Source organism: Condylostylus longicornis, unplaced genomic scaffold (assembly GCF_029603195.1).
Source record: "Condylostylus longicornis isolate FDR11 unplaced genomic scaffold, ASM2960319v2 ptg000091l, whole genome shotgun sequence".
In the NCBI taxonomy this organism is placed as follows: Eukaryota; Metazoa; Arthropoda; class Insecta; order Diptera; family Dolichopodidae; genus Condylostylus; species Condylostylus longicornis.
Genome location: NW_026578059.1, coordinates 1,747,178 through 1,766,591, shown reverse-complemented (window position 1 = coordinate 1,766,591; position 19,414 = coordinate 1,747,178). Strand labels below are relative to the sequence as shown.

The 19,414-nt window shown below is 32.3% G+C and overlaps 1 protein-coding gene across 5 annotated transcripts in view; it reads left to right on the top strand.

Moving 5' to 3' along the window:
* LOC129613751 (E3 ubiquitin-protein ligase HUWE1) overlaps positions 1-19,414 on the top strand; it is a 30,910-nt gene that overhangs the window by 8,897 nt on the left and 2,599 nt on the right. For 2 of the 5 annotated variants that reach the window (XM_055527956.1, XM_055527955.1), the window contains exons 5-18: positions 20-8,940; positions 9,010-9,188; positions 9,254-9,455; positions 9,513-9,620; positions 9,737-10,717; positions 10,785-12,209; positions 12,282-12,403; positions 12,459-13,370; positions 13,454-13,631; positions 13,753-17,484; positions 17,628-17,816; positions 17,913-18,234; positions 18,297-18,462; positions 19,089-19,279. In XM_055527956.1, coding sequence (XP_055383931.1) covers positions 20-8,940; positions 9,010-9,188; positions 9,254-9,455; positions 9,513-9,620; positions 9,737-10,717; positions 10,785-12,209; positions 12,282-12,403; positions 12,459-13,370; positions 13,454-13,631; positions 13,753-17,484; positions 17,628-17,816; positions 17,913-18,234; positions 18,297-18,462; positions 19,089-19,279 — 17,628 coding nt within the window. The remainder of the gene's footprint in view (positions 1-19; positions 8,941-9,009; positions 9,189-9,253; positions 9,456-9,512; positions 9,621-9,736; positions 10,718-10,784; positions 12,210-12,281; positions 12,404-12,458; positions 13,371-13,453; positions 13,632-13,752; positions 17,485-17,627; positions 17,817-17,912; positions 18,235-18,296; positions 18,463-19,088; positions 19,280-19,414) is intronic. The other 3 variants (XM_055527958.1, XM_055527959.1, XM_055527957.1) reach the window with 3 other exon arrangements.

Sequence of the window (19,414 nt, the reverse complement as noted above, 5' to 3'; positions counted from 1 at the left end):
AAATATTCAAATTTTAAAGGAAACCAGGTTCTCGTTTATCAATGATAATAGATGTTACCGGTGCTTCATCATACCATGGTTTTTTACCAACATTGGTGCGAACATGTATAAATAGTTTAACATCATTTAATAGTAGTATCGGTGGACAATTTCAACAATTAAGATTAAATCAAAATCATAATACTAATATTAATAATAATGATAACAATAACAATGATAACAATAATAATAATAACGTTAATAGTGGAACATTTTATTTAAAAAATTATAGTCTTGAACATAATTTTCCATTACCACTTGCAACAGCATTATTTAGTTTTTTATATCACTTAGCTAGTTATGAAGCTGGTGGTGAGGCATTAGTTTCATGTGGCATGATGGAATCTCTATTACGTATTATAAACTGGAATGGCTATGAATTAGAACATATAACATTTGTAACAAGAGCAGTACGCGTTATTGATTTAATAACAAATATTGAAATGAATTCTTTTCAAAACCATGGTGGTTTAGAATCTTTTATAAATCGTTTAGATTTAGAAGTTAATTGTTGCAGACAAGAGCAACCATTCGAAATTGAACCACAACATTATAATACAAATAATATAAATGACATAAATGATTTTACAGGATTATTTAGTAATTCAAATAGTAGTAATGATTCAAATTCTGAGCAAATACAAAGATCATCATCATCATCATTAACTACAACATTTTCAAATATATTACGTCCAAGTGAGTTAGGAACAAATTCAATTCAACAAATTCAAAGAGCAAGAGATAATAGAATACAACCAACCAGAATAACATCAATTAATGATTCTGCTAATTCACAAAATAGTACTACTAATAATAGTAATATAATAATGAATACAGCATATGATGTTATAATAATTGATGATTCAACAACTGATGATTCACAATCACCTATTCATCGTATAAATCAGCAACATCAATCGCAGCAACAACAACAGCAATCAAATAATTCTGAACAGGAACCAAATCAAAGCCATCAGAATGAACAGCAGCGACATCAACAACAGCAGCAACAACAACAAAATACACTAGAAGATTCACAAAGAGTTGGAAATTATCAACGTGTTCGTTGTATACCAGGTATTAATAGTAACGCTTCGTCACTTGTGTGTGAAATAATAAATGATTTTAATTCATTAATTGATGATCAAAGTGATAGTGATAACAAAACTTCAATTGCAGCTAGATTATCAGCAAAAACCTGTTTACCACAGCGTGCTGCCCTACTTAAATCAATGTTAAACTTTTTAAAAAAAGCTATACAAGATCAAGCGTTTTCTGATAGCATTAGACATTTAATGGAAGGTACATTACCGTCGTCATTACGTCATATCATAAGCAATGCAGAATATTACGGTCCGTCATTATTTTTATTAGCAACTGATGTTGTGACAGTATATGTTTTTCAAGAACCTTCATTATTATCATCATTACAAGATAATGGTTTAACAGATGTGGTATTACAGGCATTATTGAAGAAAGATGTACCAGCAACAAGGGAAGTTTTAGGCTCTTTACCTAATGTATTTAGTGCATTATGTTTAAATTCACGTGGATTACATGCCTTTGTAAAATATGCTCCATTTGAAAGATTATATAAAGTTTTATTATCACCAATTTATTTATTAGCTATGAGACGCCGTCGTAGTAATGAGCCAATGGGTGATACAGCATCAAATTTAGGTAATGCTATGGATGAATTAATGCGTCATCAACCAAGTTTAAAAGCCGAAGCAACGAAAGCGATCATAAAATTATTAAATGAATTAGTACATTTAGGCACAGATCCCAAATATATATGTTGGAGGCCAAATAATAAAAATGAGTCACAATCAATGTCTTTTAACAATATAACGTCAAATCCATCAGTTAATTTAAATTCAGGTGTCAATTTAAATAATAGTGGTAATAATTCTAACAGTATGTCAGCTAATCAAATTTTAAGGCAGCAACATAATCAACAGCAGAATCATAGATCAAATAATTCTAATAGTGGTGTTAGTGGTAGTGTTGTTGGGGTTGGCGGTAATGTTAATGTCGTAGGAGGTAATAGTAGTGGTGGAAATAATAGTATAAATGTAAATACAAATACAAATGAAGCTGATATGAGTGATGGAGATGATGATGATGATGACGAAGAAGAAGCAAGTACATCATCTCATCATAACCAGCGTGATGAAAGACCTGATTCTGTAAGTAATCAATCATCAGTTGCAACAAATCATTCAATCGGTTGTTCGAATAATGTTCATGGTACACAATCGATTATGATGAATCAGACAAGCTCAAATGATGCAATGATAACTGATGATAATTGTAGTGAACAAAGAGAATTAATTCCATTAATTGATTATATTTTAAATGCCATGAAATTTATTGACGCAATTTTATCAAATAATTCGACAGATGATCATTGTCGTGAGTTTGTACAGCAAGGTGGTTTACAGCCGTTATTATCAATATTAGCATTACCGAATTTACCAGTTGATTCGCCTGTTACAACATCAGCTCAAGCTGTTGCTGCCGTATGTAAATCAATATTAAATTTATCACATGAGTCGGAGGTATTACAAGTTGCATTAAATCAATTAAGTACGATTGTTGATAAGTTACAACCACTACAAGTTCATATAGAAAATCCTGGTGGCAGTGTTTTATTACGTGAGTTAGCTAATTGCCCAAATGTCGATGCTGCCTTTTCCAATGCATCATATACACCGTTATTACATGCTATGAGTGCTGTGCATGGTTATATTGTAATGTTGGTACATATCTGTCGTACAGGCCAAAGTGAAATTCGTACAATATTATTGGAAAAATGGGGTCAAAAAAACGAATTATTAACTAATTTAGTACAATTATATACGGCATTAGTATGGGAAAGTACATTATTATTAGCGTTATGTACAGATGATGTTTTCCCATCAGAATGTGAGTTTGGTAAAGAAGATATTGAAAAATTACCAAATGAAAACATTAATGATAATAATCAAATTTTTACGAATAATAATAGTGAAAGACGCGAAGAAGATGATGATGATGACTGTGTTATAGTAGAAGATAACAGAAATATACAACCAATGGATTGCGATCCAACATATACTTCAGTAAATAATATTACTACTAAAAATGATAATTCAGTACCACCACTTTCAACAAACAATAACAAAAAAAAATTAATCGCATCACCTGGGCAATTAAGGTACATTAAAGCATTATTAGGTGCATCGTCTAGATTAGGCAGAGCATTAGCTGAACTATTTGGCAATTTAGTCAAATTATGTGTTGGCTCTCCATTAAGGCAGCGGCGTGGACAAAATTATCCTCCTACACCAGCATATACAAGTGAAGAAGCAAAAGATATTGCACGTGTTTTAAGTTATATCTTAGTTGATGGTTTCTCATATGAAAAATTATCACCATCTCCAATACCAAAATTGAAATTAACATTTTTAATATGTTCAGTTGGTTTTACTGGTCCTATGCTATTTGATGAAAAGAGATACGCATTTCATTTGATGTTATATCAATTTGTTAAGGAAGGTGGGTTAAAGGCATTCTTTCAAATGTTTGAATGGGCTTTAGCACCTACCAATAGCGATAATGAAAATTTAAATAATTCAAACAAAAAGAAAAATAAAAATGATAATAAATCCAATAACGATTCACATAATTCTTTCAATATACATCAAAAATTTCCTGATGGTACAGGTGAATTCTTGGATGCATGGCTTATGTTACTTGAAAAAATGGTTAATCCAAAAGCTATACTAGAATCGCCGCATGTGATCAATCCAACTTCATCACAATCGCAGTCTCAATCCACTATTGCTAATATTCCACCAACTCGTGTTACACGCACATCTATACCAATAGAAGTAACAAGTGGTGCACGTCATCACCATCATCACCATCATCATCATCACCATCATCACCATCATCATAATAGAAATCATCATGCTTCAGCATCTTCATCATCTGATTTACATCATCAAAATAAAAAAGCAAAAAAAACAATAAAAGGGAAAAAATTTGAATTTGATCCAGTTTTATACTTAGTTACAATACATCGCTTAGCTTTTGATGCTGTAATAAAAATATGGGGTATGAAACCTTTACAAATTTACGGTATACGAATGACCGAGTCAATGATGTCAATATTAAAGCATATTATTAAAAGTGAAAAATCTATAAAAGAAAAATATAAAAAACGGATTGCAGAAATTCGTGAAGCAACCCGTATTGCAAAATTGCAGCGCAATAATGATAGTGGTAATACATTAATTATTGGTGATACCTGTAACAATATTGATACTTTTTCGTCACATTTGCAAAGTGTAAGTTCGATGTCAACTCAAACTGGTGCCGGTGGTGGTAGTGCTGGTGGAAATACAGCTGGTAATAGCAATGGAAATATTCTTGATACTGTGTTTAATAGAATACGTTCACAACAAATAGAGAATAGTAGTAATCAACATAGTTCATCAAATAATATGGTCGTAAATCAAGAGCATTTAAGACAACTAATGGATATGGGATTTTCTGAAGAACATGCTACAACTGCACTCTTATTAACAGTTTCAGTTCAAGATGCAACCGAATATTTATTAAATCATCCGCCCTCTCCTCCTCCATTACCAATACAGACAGCTTCTCAACAGCAATCACAGCAAACACAAGGTCAAGAACAAACAACACAGCAAGAGCAACAGCAGGAGCAGTCGTCATTTTTAGATCAGAATCAACAAAGGGGAGAACAACAACAATTACAAAGACAACAGCAACAACAAGATAATCAAAGGTCACTTTTATCAACAGAAAATCGAAGAAATAGTCAAACATCAATTGAACCAATGGATGTTTCGGATCAAGAAAGTCCCAAAATTCTTAATAAAACAAATTCTGATACGGAAAAATTTGAAGAAGCAAAAACAAAGCGCCAACAATCATCATCAATAACTAATAGTGGAAATGGTGGTACATCAAAATTAAAATCGAAAAAAAAATCTGATGATAAAAAGAAAAATAATAGAGCTGAAAAAATTAAACGCAACAAATCGAAACGTAAATATCAAATAACAACTGATCCTCCTTTGAAAGAATCCTGTATTGATGAATTTTGCAATACTGCCATAGAAAAGACAATATTTTTAATGGATGAATTACCAGAAACTGTGAGTAAAGGTACTGATTTATTAGTTATTCTATACCGTCGAAATCGAAGCGAATGGAGACAATATTTTTTAATGAAAATTATTAAAGAGTTAAATGCTTGGATTGATTTTATAAGAAAACAATTACGTTTAGGGGATAATAATATACGTGTTATGTTATATGGTGAAGGTGCACAAAAATTTTATGTTCGATTGCAATTATGTTGTCTTCTTATGGATGATATATATCCAGATATGCGAGAATCAATATGTTATACAATAAATGAGCAGCATACGGTATCGAAACTTTTATGTTTATTATCAGAGATTGAAGAACTGTTACGTATTAAAACATGTGAATTGCGCGCTGAATATCGCCGCAAGGCCTTACTCGCATTATCTGTTATAGTTATTGGTGATGACGATGATGAAAACCAACATCATACATCAAAAAAAGATGTTAAAATGTTAAAACCAAAATGGTTAGCTCAAATGATAACGTTTATTGATTTAGTTGAAAAAGTTAATTTGTCATTACAAAGAAAGAAAAATATGTTAAATGTAACAACAAGAATATGGAAATGGTACGATATAAATTTAGGACGTTGGAACGTCTATTCACCACTTAATAACAAAATTATTGATCAAGCATATGAAAACGGTGAAGCATCTGTACCAATAACAAGCGGTCGACAAAGATATACAATTAATTTCAATTGTATGTCACAAGTAAATGATGAGTCTGGCAATCATCGTCCTGTTATCCTATCATTAAAGGCTGCGGAAAGATTTCTCCATCCATCACAACAACAACAACAGCAGCAGCAATCACAAACGCAAGCTCCTCAGTCTCACGCGTCCAATCAACAAAATTCAACTAATTCTACTACAACTACAACAACAACCACAACAACAACAACAACAACAGGAATAGGAAGTGTTCCGCAAGTGACAGTTGCTGGTTCAACAGCATCATCGATTGCATTAACAACATCTCAACCACAACAATCTCAGGGATCCACATCTTCATCATCATCTATAATACCATCAATTACAGTTCCAACAAGAAGATTTTCTAATCAAATTAACATTGCAAATAATTCAACAATGCCAGCAACGACATCAGGAATAATAACTGCTTCAACAAGTGGTGGAGTTAATTATAGTAATATTAATATTGATCAATTATCTATAACAACAACAACAACGACGTCATCATCGTCAACAACACCAACAATAAATAATAACAGTAGCGTTAATACAAATAATAGACCATCTGGTTTACCCTTAATTGTTTCAAGTGATGATTCTGAATGTAATGAATGTGATGAAAGTAATGAATGCAATTCTGATACTCAAGATGATGACGAAGAAGAAGATGATGACGATGACGATGATGATGATGATGATGATGATGACGATAATAATGATGTCGATGATTTAGATTGTGAAGAAGCCAATAATGATGAAAATGAAGACGATTATAATGATGAAGATGAATGTGATTCTTCAAATTATGATATCAGTTATGATGATTATTCATCTATATCAGATTGTGAACCAGATATTGAATATAAATCGACTACATTGTATGATTTAAGTAACTTAAAAATAACGCCACCATCAGCTGAAGGTATTACAGATGATAATACACCGCCATTGCCAGGACGAGAAAGGATTTATGACCCTTTAAAAAATGCTAATCAATATAACAGTTCTAATAATGCAATACCCTATGAAATATTAATTAAATTAAATCCATCAAATATTAAAATAGATAATACACCAGTTGGTTTATTTCAATATGATACAGAAGAGATTGTATCATGTTTGGTTAGATTATTACAACCAGAAATTGATGTTGATAGAGATACATTCCTTGCTATAATGAAATTATGTGTACGTTTAACTAAAAATTTTAACAACGCAAAGGTGTTTGCACAGCAAGGTGGAGTACGTTTATTATTAGGTATGCGTCAAACATGTGGATATATGGGTTTCCCAATTTTTGCCACATTATTAATTAGGCATGTGTTAGAAGAACCGAAAACATTAGCATTAGCAATGGAAAAAGTTATAGCTGCACGTACAATGCCTACAATACCACCTGGTTATCGCGATTTATTGTTTTTACTACGTCAAATGAGTTCAGCGGTAAGTCGTGATCCAGAAATATTTCGAGAAGTCGCACAAAAAATGTTACGTATTGATTTATTAAGTCCTCGTCTTGTTAAAATTGACGATACAAGATTGTTAGTGAAATCAGTATTACCATCATCATGTCAGTTGAATTCCTCTGCTTCTAGTTCCGGTTCGAATTTATCAGGACCATCTTCTTCAACATCATCAGGTCAAACAGCAGGTCAAACAGCAACAACATCATCAACCGGTGTGACGAATCACCTGCCAAGTACGAGTTCGAGTTCTGTACATCAACAACAACAGCATCCGTCAACATCTGCTAAACGATCTAGTAATAATGAGCAACATTATATGATGGAGCCAGTTTCTATTGAAGCTGTTCACGATCTATTAAAAGCTTTAGTACAACCAGCTAGCTATGATTCGAAATTTAAAGCTAAAAATCAAACAAATGAATCGACATTTTCAACTACTTTTAATATGTCAATAAACTCTGTTGGTGGTCGTTTTGTACAAAATCGAAGTCGTGCTTTACAAACACAGCCGCAGAATTCAACTTTAAATGCAAACAGTTCAAATGCAAATATTTCTCATCAAAGCCAATCAAGTTCTCAGAGTGGAGGTAGTGGTATACCACAATCCCAACCAATGCTACAAGAACAGTCAGTGCAAGCAATTCCACCAAATCAATCAGAGCAGCTTTACTTTGATCAAATGCATGAGCAACAAAATCTACAGCAGCAGCCCCAATATGAACAGCAACAAACACAACCACAGCAGCCACAAAATACACAATGTCAGTCTCATGCACAGCAGTCTACTCAACAACAACAACAGCAAGGAGATAAACAAGGATCAGTTCATAATTGTAATGAACAATGTAGATTTTGGCATATGCCACCATCTTCTCAAACTGATAAACCTTTATTACCTCGTGCAACAATATTAAAATTTTTAGCAGATGCTGTAAGATCTTATCAAACATTTGCCCCGTTAATTGTTGAGCATCAGTATAATCCTGAGGATAGTATTTTAATTAAAGCACCACAAAGTGTTTTGTCATTTATACTAGATAAATTTTTACCACTTGGTGAACATACAGTGGATCGGGAGGTTAGTTCAATGTCACGTGTATTAATAGCTGCTTTGGCATCGTGTTCAGATCAAGTGAATGTTCAAACAATTGTTGTTTGTGAAGTTAAAGCAGCAATAAATCGTGTATTATCTCAACCAGAATCAATTGATAAACATTTACATTTACAAATTTTGGCGGGTCTTATTCCGACAATGATTGAAAATTGTCCACCAGAAAGTAATACATTATTAAAATTACATCAGATGCAACCACGTCGCAATGAAATTTTTTATATTATGGTGAGAAAAGGTCTTATCAGCGATTTGGCAAAATTAACTCAATATTTAGACTTGTCATCTCCTCATACAATTGGTACTATAAACGCAACATTAAAACCATTAGAGACTCTGTTGCGTATGACCAACGCTCCAGGTATTTCATTTTTCCCGAAAAAACCTTTTAACAGACGAATTTTTTTCGATAATGATGATCATCATCATCATAGCGTTGGAGGTTCTTCAAATCTTATATCTGGTACATTTTAAGTTTTTTAAACTCTATACAACATTTTTTTTATTTTACATTTGATTTATTACGTTACAGAAGTTGTTAATGACGTACATCCAGCTAGTCGATCAGTAGCAAACAATAGCAGTGGAATAGGAAATAGTCATCACCATCATCATCATATACTAACGAATCAAAATGATATAATGGGCGAAAATGTTGAAGAATTACAAGTTGTTGCTGAGAATTTAGTCCGACCACCAGAAAGAGGACAAGTAAATAATGCTTTTCTTTTTTATAATATAAACTTTAAGGCTAAATGGAATTTATTTGACGATAGGCACACTTAGATGATATAATGGATCAGTTACTAGAACATGCATCAAATATTGAAAATGATCCAGCCCAAATAGTAAATACTAATCATAATACAGCAACAGTACGTAGAGTAATACATGAATTTTTCGATGAATCAAGCACTGAATCAGGAGATTCTGACTCGAATGGTTCAGACAACGATGAACGTGAAATAGATGAAGATGGTAAATTTTTTTTTATTTTAATTTTTTATTGTATTTATTTTTATAACATTCTTTAAGATGATAATGAAGAGGAAGTAGAAGATCGCAGTGAAATTGATGTAGATGAGGAAACTCGTCAATTTATTGAAATTTATGATCATGTATATAATCGACATTTATCACCAGGTATTTTTGTTTTCCTTTTTTTACCTTACCTTCTGTTTGTTTTTAACTAAATTTTTTTCCAATTTCATATTTGAATCTAAAAATATTGATAAACAAAAATTTTATACAAAATAAAGGTGGATCGGCTAATACAATGGATCAGCCAAATCAACAAGAAATTAGAAATGAAGCTATGGAAAGCAATAGCAGTGATGCAATAGTTGATAACGAAACAATTAATCAGGAATCATCACGTCACATTGAATCAAATTCTGGTCCATCTAACATTGGTCCAATTCAAAATGCCAATGCACCACGTATTGAACCAGAGCCTATTGAAGATGGCAATGATTCAACAAGTTCTGAATCTGTATTCTATGGTCGCGTACCTAGATCGTCATCAGAACGTGTTGAGTTAGGTGCAAATGCTGCAGTAACTATTGATGATTTCGATGACATATTGTCGGTTGATTCTAGTGATATTGGAAATTCTCAACAACAAAATGACACATCGCTTCGTCAGCGGTTTAATTCACGTAATCCCGAAGCTGTTGCTGAATCGGTTGTAGCAGATGTTGTGGCGAATGTTGTAGCGGCAATGGAAAATTCAAGTGCGATGGATGCGGCTAATTCCAGCAGCAGTATTGCAAGTATTGAAGGTAGTAATAGAAGTTTGATAAATTTACAAGCAACTGGTTCACATTCATCTCAATTGTCTCATAACATAAGAAGACGGCGGCGTCGACCAATTCAATTCTCGTTTGCAATTAATTCACCGTTGGCACCTATGTCAGATTTTTTGAATTTAAGACGTCGACGTTATACAATTTTGAATGAAAATGTTGATCACACCCCAATTATATTGCAACAACTTTTAGGGCCTTCTAGTTCTGGAGCACCACATGTAGCTGGCTCAAGTGGAAATAGTTCGAATGCTTCTAATGTTGGGCGCAATATATCAATAAGTGCTGCTGTTGGAAATAATGATTCAAATGGAATTGCTAGTGGTGGTCAAAGTTCTCCTAGTGGAGGATTGCTCAGTCAGTTTAATTTGAATCCTTTCAGTTCCAGTGAAAATGCAAGTGATAACATTAATAATCAAAGTAATAATGATACTGGTACCGTACCAATGAGTAACTTAATTTATGTAATTTGTAATACAAATGTTTTTTTTTTTGTTAACAGGAAATATTGATGGAAGCTTGAGACGAAATTCAAATAGTAGTACATCAAATATATTCCGTGATGCAACCAGAGTTGTCTTGATGGACAATGCGTTTGGAATTTTCCCTGATGAGCATTTTCCAGATGATCGTTCCATTGATTTGGTAGATCAAGCTGGTTATCTTTTTGGTCAATCATTAGCAGCTACCCTTGCTAGCACTCCTACAGCATTACATTGGTGGTTAGAAGAATCGAAGAATTTAGGTTTAGAGTCACAATCAGATGTATGTCTTACTGTTGGACATCAACTGATACCAACACTAGAAGACCAACGTGAGCTTGAATTAGCTAAGTTACGTAATAAAAAGAAAAGGAAAGAAGAACTAAAGTCGACAACATCTGCTACAATTCCTCAACCAGCGCCAGAAGCTCGAAATGAAACTACGTCTGGCACAGCCTCCACATCATTTGGATTATCAAATACAGATAATTTTAATACACCTAACCAATCAAATTCTTCAGCTCTATACGAGCAACATCGATCTAGCCTTCCACTCGCACAACCACAACAAGAAAATATTTCTCAAGCCAATCATTTTGATTCTTTTGGAAGCTCTAATTATTCAAGTCATCAACTAGATTCCCAATCATCACAATTTTCAAATTCAGATAGTCTTAGGTTACAAATGAATTCTACAGTGCATTTTGATGATGATGATACAAGAAGTACAGATATATTTCAAACTCCTGAGCCGCGCTCCCAAAATCGTAACAATAGCTCAAGAAGTGTTATAGGTGGATCTGGACGTGGAAGAACAAATACAAATTTCAGTCCTTCTGTTTCAAGTGAAGAGGGAGGTAGTAACAATCGAAGCGGAACTAGAAGAAACAGGGTATGGTTATTAAGCAGAGCAAATCGTAGGGAGTGCAGATCGGAACTATTAAGTGGAACTGAATATATGGAAGGCAGTCCAATTATCTCACAACAAGAAGAATCACCATTACAACGAAATTCTGATTTAGAAGAAGAAGTTTTTGAAGACTTAGACATGCCTGTGTTGTCATCATTCAACGGAAATGAAAGACGTCGATTATCTGATGTCCATCTTGAAATGCCCAGATTAGTTCCTATGTCTGATTTTCAGGAAGGAGAAGATGATGAAATTGAAGGTGATGATGATGTTGAAATTGTAGAAGATATCGCTGACGAACAAGACGATGAAGAAGAAGAGGAGGAGCAGGAAGAAGAGGATGAAGAAGATGTCGATGAAACTGACGCTGAAGATGAAGAAGAGGATCAAGAAGAACAAAATAACGGAAATAATGATGAAATACATGTTGTTCATAACAGTGCCTCAGAAACAGAAGAATCCAGTGAGATTGAAGTTGTTCCCAGCACTGTTAATACTGAACAAAGAACAGAACATGCACAAACTCGAGCAATAGGTACTTTCTTCCGGAATTTATTTTATTTATTCTAGTATTGTTTATTGATAATTTTTTTAAATAATATTTCAGATTTTGAAATGACCACTCCTAGCGTACCACCGCATTCCTCTACATGTAGATCTGACGTGCAAACTGACCATAATGGTGCAAATAATTTAGACGACCTAGACGAAATTTTAGAAATCATTGACGTAAGAATTCTTTCTTTTATAAATTATGTATTCATAATTAACAAAAAAAAAACAGCGTTCTAGAGAAACTGATCATTCTTCTAATAATGAACTACGGCATCCAACCGGGCGTGCTTTTGTACACACACCATCAGAAATTTCACAAAACCAAGCTACACAAAGAAATGTTGAAAATTCTGGTGACCCGAATGCTGACACAATAAGTATTAGTGATAATAGTTCAAGTGCAAATGAAGCTACAAAACAAGAAAATGAAGATGCCAATATCATTACCATCGAAGATAGTCTTCCATCTTCAGTTTGTGTTACAAATGCTGCATCAACAAGCACGTCGTCAGCAACTGCTACAAATTTAACTGAACACAACAATTCAAATAAAGGCACTGACTCAAATAAAAATGCTGAAAAAGTTAGTGATTCCACAAGCTGTAATGAAAACGCTTTAACAGAGACTTCAAATGTAGACTCGACAGCACAGAATGCTGCTGCTTCATTATCTGTGCCCAATATTCAATCTTCTAACACTTCTGGGACTGATTTAGTGCAAACGACAGAAGTGGAAGCCTCAAATATATCGGAAGGCGCAACGGCAACTCCAACCAGCAATCGTGCAGAAATGAGTGCAGAGGTCCGCGAGGCTCTTGGTGATTTAGAAGTCCCGGAAGGTGTTGATCCATCATTTTTGGCTGCTTTACCGCAAGAAATGCGCGAAGAAGTTATTGCGGAGCATTTACGTCTGCAAAGACTACGCCAAAGAGCTCAGCAAATATCAATACAAGTTGAACATGCAGCTGTGGCTGAAGTTAATCCAGAATTTTTGGCTGCGTTACCGCCTAACATTCAAGAAGAAGTATTGGCGCAACAAAGAATAGAACAGCAAAGGCAAGCTGCTGCCACAGCTAATCCCAATGATCCAGTTGATGCAGCCGCATTTTTCCAAAATTTGCCACCAAATTTAAGACAAGCTGTAAGAATTTATTAAAATTAAAATTCCTATTTATTTACATCTTATAAAAAATTAAATTTATTTATTTTTTTTTAATTTTTAAGATTTTAACTGATATGGAAGATTCTCAAATATCTGTTTTGCCGCCAGAGTTAGCTGCAGAAGCGCAAAATTTAAGACGAGATTGGGAAAACAGAAATAGACAAATAATGCACGAACGTTTAATAAATCAAATTAGTTCCAATTCGCCTTCAACAAACAACGTATTAAATTTATATAGAAGTAAGTTTGTTAATTTTACAATGTTTCTCTAACATTTTAATTTTTTTTATTTAATTATATTATTAATATTATATTTTTTTATTTTATATTTTACAAAATGAAAAATTCTCCTTTAATATAGCTCCTCGATTTCCATTTATGCATAATGTACGTTTAACACAAAATTGGCAGTCCTCAGGCGAAAATCGTGTAAATATACATCATCACTCAGGTAGCGGTGCTGTTAATGCCAGCAGTAGCCAAAATGGTATTAATGATGGGAATAATTCTAGTCCATCACTAATGACTATTATGGAACGGCAAGGAAAACCTTTGTTAGATCATGAAGCTTTAGCGTCATTATTAATATTATTGTTTATTGATGATCCAAAATTTAATACGTTACGTTTGCATCGAGTTATTAGAAATTTATGCTGTCACGTACCAACCCGAGAATGGATTATTAATGCCTTATTGTCAGTTGTTGTCAAAACAAATGAAAGTTACTATATTGGTCCATTACTAAAAGAAAAATCTCAAGTTAAACCCAATTGGCTTAATATAAGATCAGACGCAGCATTAGGATCACGCGCAAATGTATTTACAGTTGAGGATTCGAATTTATACAATGAAGTATTTAATTTTAAATCAAGTTATGGTAAAAAACGTTTAACTGAATGGTTGATAGCAACACAAGAAAATTCAACTGTTAGTGAATCATTAATAGTTTTTCAAAATGCAAGAAAAAATATAAATGTCAATAGAAAAAAAGCTGAAAATGTTGACCAAGTAAAATTTGAAATTGACAGATATGAAATTGGAATACATCCTCAAGCAGCACAAATTGTTTGCAAACATGCAATAGAGTTATTAATAACATTAGCAAAAAGTTTTCCAAAAAATTTCTTACCATATCGCAAACCAGATATTAACAATAGTAGTGTAAACTTTCAAAATAATTGGCAGCAACAACAAGCAACTTCACAAAATTCACAATCACAGCAACATGCAGATGATCAGCAACAACAATCTAAACAACAGTTGTCTTCACATAATGAGATGTCAATACAACAGGAATGTAATTCTACGCCAATAAAATTAATTATAATTAATAAAAATAATATAACGCTTGCCAATCCTACTGGTAATATCAATTATAATTTATATGAACCAAAAGTTTCAAGTGAATTGAGAAATAAACGAATTATTAGGTCAAATGCTTATTTAGCTCTTACATCAATTAATATTGAAACTGATTTTTGGGATATTGTTTTAAATTTAGATCGGAACAAACCATTCAGAAAGCCTCCAAATTATGCATTTTTGCCAAATAGTCAGCATCAGATATTCGCATCCACAATAATAAATCCTTCATCATCGGCACCGTTAATATCTTCAGCGACGTCATTAAGTCAATCACAAAGAAATTATAGCAATACATCTTCAACGGGTGCGAAGAGCCAACAAAACCAACTTCCTTTTATTCATCAAAAAGAACGTGTGACCAATACTAATAATTCTAATAATAACATGAATTTGACTTTTGATCAATCTCCATTTGGCACACTAGTTTCAATGTTATCTTATCGAATTATTCATAAATCAAGTCACTTAACTGATAAACTTCTAAGGTTACTCTCGTTTATATCTGTTGTTCTACCAGAGGCACACACATCACAACAACAACTACAGCAGTCAATATCGCAACCTCAACAACAGCAGCAACAATCTACCGTTCAACAACCAGCCCAACATTCAAATCAATCACAGCAACCACAACAAGAATCAGAACAATCTCAATCGCAAATAGAGCAAGATCAGAGTCAACAGAATGTACCAGTGGCAACATCATCTAGTTCATCATCCTCGGCATCGTCGTCAACATCATCTTACTTATCTTCAGTGCAAAAAGAAATACAAATAGAACAATTAGACAAAATTAATCAAAGCAATATAGTTAATTTGCCCACAGAAACATTTCAAATATTACATAAAAACTGTATTTTTCACAATAACTTTAATAACAACTATGAAATAAATATAAAACGTGAATGTTTGCATACCTATGTAATGCTACATTCACATGTCAAAGAATCAGCGGGCGTTCAAAAACAGAAGTTACCACACTTACCATTATTGCCACCATATAACACTGACGATCTTTACGATACATTTTTACCAAAACCAGAAAGATTAGCTTTAATTATTGAAACTTTAGTTGATAAGAGTTGCTCTGAAGAAGGGTTAGAAGATGCAACCTCATTATTGTTGAATTTATCGCAATGCTGCAGAGATACAAGAGCAATAATATTTCGATTACTAGTTGATGCTGCAAATATATTAGGTCGACGAGTTGAAAAACAAATTCGTTGTTTATTAAATGATTTAAGGGAAATGAATTTATCCCAATTGCAAAATAATCAAGGTCAACAATCGCAGCAGCGTAATTTTAATTCAGCAAATCAAGCATCATCGACATCATCATCATGTGAAACGTCTCCAGATCAAGAAACTTTCAATACAATGTCTTCAAATTATCAAGCTGTTCCAAGTACAAGTTCTGGTATAACTAGTGTTGGATCTAAACCTAAAGGTATGTTACAAGATCGCTTTACTCGGGAGACTGTTGTAATTACAGCTCCAACTAGAATGAAACAATCGACTGAACTTCAATTAGCAAGCATGATTCCGTTAATATCAAAAACATCGGCTCAGGCTATATTTTTAAGATTTTTGAAAACTATTATTCAAATTCGTGAAAATGTTATTGATGAACATAATAAGATAATTGAGAATATAACAAAAGAAAGGCAAAATATTCAAAGTCATCTAACAAATATTCATTCGCAGCAGCCACAGCAATCACGAAATTCTTCGTCACAATCACAACAACAGTCACAAGAATCACTGCATCAAATTAATCAACAAGTGCACTCCAACGATGTCCAAAACACTTTGCAACAAACGCCACAAGTACAATCACAACAACAACCACAACTTTCACAGCAACAACAGTGTCAACAGGAACTCTGTTCCTCAAAAGCCCGATATAAAGCTGCTATTGAATTAGTTAATCCATACACATATGAAATGTCCTCACTTAGTGAATTATTGTTATTAGATAATTTATGGGAAACATTAAGTAATTGTTTAATTGAACTTGAACTATCAGCTGATTACCATGCTGTTTTGGTTTTACAATCAGCTGTTGAAGCTTTCTTCCTCGTACATGCAACACCACAAAAGAAAACAAGACAAAATACTGATGAAGATAGTGCTTCCCGAAATCCAAACATAACAATGCAAAATTTGTATTCAAGTCAGCAATCATCACCATCTCAGCAATCACAGCAACAAGAAGCTGAGCACACTACAAACCAACAAGAAATGCAACATCAATCATCAAATCAACAAATTAATCAGCAACAACAACAAACATTACAGGGTCAACAACAAAATGCATCAAGAACAAATGTTACTGGTGTTAATAACTCATTTTCTATTAGTGTGCAACCAATGGATACAGATGACTTCGAAGTGCATCATACATATCATTATAAGTTAACAGTTGATCAACGTAAATTTTTGCAATTTGCTGAAAAACATCGAACTGTGTTAAATCAGATACTACGCCAATCAACATGTCATTTATCTGATGGGCCATTTGCAGTTCTTGTTGATCACACAAGAATATTAGATTTTGATGTAAAAAGACGTTATTTCCGTACTGAATTAGAAAGATTAGATGAAGGTATTAGAAGAGAAGAAATTGCTGTTCATGTTAATAGAAAAACGGTCTTCGAAGATTCGTTCCGTGAATTGTATAGACGAAATGCAGAAGAATGGAAAAATCGTTTTTATATTGTATTTGAAGGTAATAATTATATGGTTAAAAAATATAATTTATATGCCAATCATAATATTTAAAATTTAAAATTAAACAAAATATTTCAAGAATTGTAAACTTTAATTTTTAACATAACAATTTTTTTTATTTAAAAAAATTTATTTGTAAAGATGAAGAAGGTCAAGATGCCGGTGGCTTGTTAAGAGAATGGTATGTGATAATATCACGTGAAATATTCAACCCTATGTATGCCTTGTTTACCGTATCACCGGGTGATCGAGTAACATACATGATAAATTCATCAAGTCATGCCAATCCGAACCATCTTTGCTATTACAAATTCGTTGGGCGGGTTATAGGTAATTTCATTTACTACATTACCTAATTTATAGTCTAAATCAAGAAAGGGAAATACACAAATATTAACAACTTTTATTATTTTTATTATTTTATAGCTAAAGCTATATATGATAATAAGCTTTTAGAATGTTATTTCACTCGTTCATTTTATAAACACATACTGGGGATTCAAGTAAAATATACAGATATGGAATCAGAAGACTATGAATTTTATAAAAGTTTGATATTTTTACTTGAGCATGAAGTATCAGCTTTAGGATATGATTTAACTTTTAGTTTAGAAGTTCAAGAATTTGGTGTTACTGAAGTAAAAGATTTAATATCAAATGGTCGCAACGTATTTGTAACAGATGACAATAAATTAGAATATATTAGATTGGTTTGTCAATTAAAAATGAGTAATTCAATAAAACAACAGTAAGTTTTAAAAATAAATTATTAAAATTTATTTGTTTAAATATTTGCATTATTTTATATAGGCTCAATGCATTTTTGGAAGGATTTTATGATATAATACCAAAACGTTTAATTTCAATATTTAATGAACAAGAATTAGAGCTGCTTATATCTGGGTTACCAAATGTTGATATAGAAGATTTGAGAGCTAATACTGAATATCATAAATATCAAACCAATTCCATACAAGTACGTAACAATTATTTGAAAATAATTTTTTTTTTTTAATTTTTATTCGCGTTATTGTTATTAAAAAATTATCTATTCTCATTATTGTTATTATTATTAGGTCTGTCTGGGATAAAACTTGAAAAAACTTTAAAAAGAGAAACAATCACGAAATTTCTCGCAAAAAGAAAAAAAAAAATAAATCAGATGGAAAACTTGAAAAAACTTTTACAAACTTTATAAATATGCGATAAACGTCAAATTTCACAATACATATTTATCAAATATAAACAAATGTTTTTTGGTTATACCAAAAACCGAAAATTTTGATTTTGTATTATAAATTTGGATTTTGTTTTTAATTACAATACCAAGAAAAACATTTTCGACAGCTGTATGATTTTAAAGGTTTTTAAAACACTAAATTTTAATTTATAAAACTAACTTTAAACTTTGAGAAAATGAGAATGTCATCATTTTTTCTCATTTTTGTTCGAAAAGTATTATCCCAGACACTTTGGAAAAACTTTATAAAGTTTTTAAAAGTTTTCAAAAACTTTCTTATACCAGACAGACCTATTAATTATTATAAAAAAATACTGAAATTTTGCACATAATATATGTCTGCTTTTTTTTTTCTTTATTAGATTCAATGGTTTTGGAGAGCACTTAGAAGTTTTGATCAAGCAGAACGAGCAAAATTCTTACAATTTGTTACTGGTACATCAAAAGTTCCATTAAATGGATTTGGATCTTTAGAGGGTATGAATGGTATACAAAAATTCCAAATACATCGTGATGATAGATCAACAGATCGTTTACCATCAGCCCACACATGGTATAAATATTTGCAATACATATTCTATTATTGATTTTAATGAAAACATTTTTAAAATTTTATTTCATTTTTTTTTTTCTGTTAAAAACCTTGATAAAGTTCCATTTTAAATTTATTATTTGATATTTTTATATT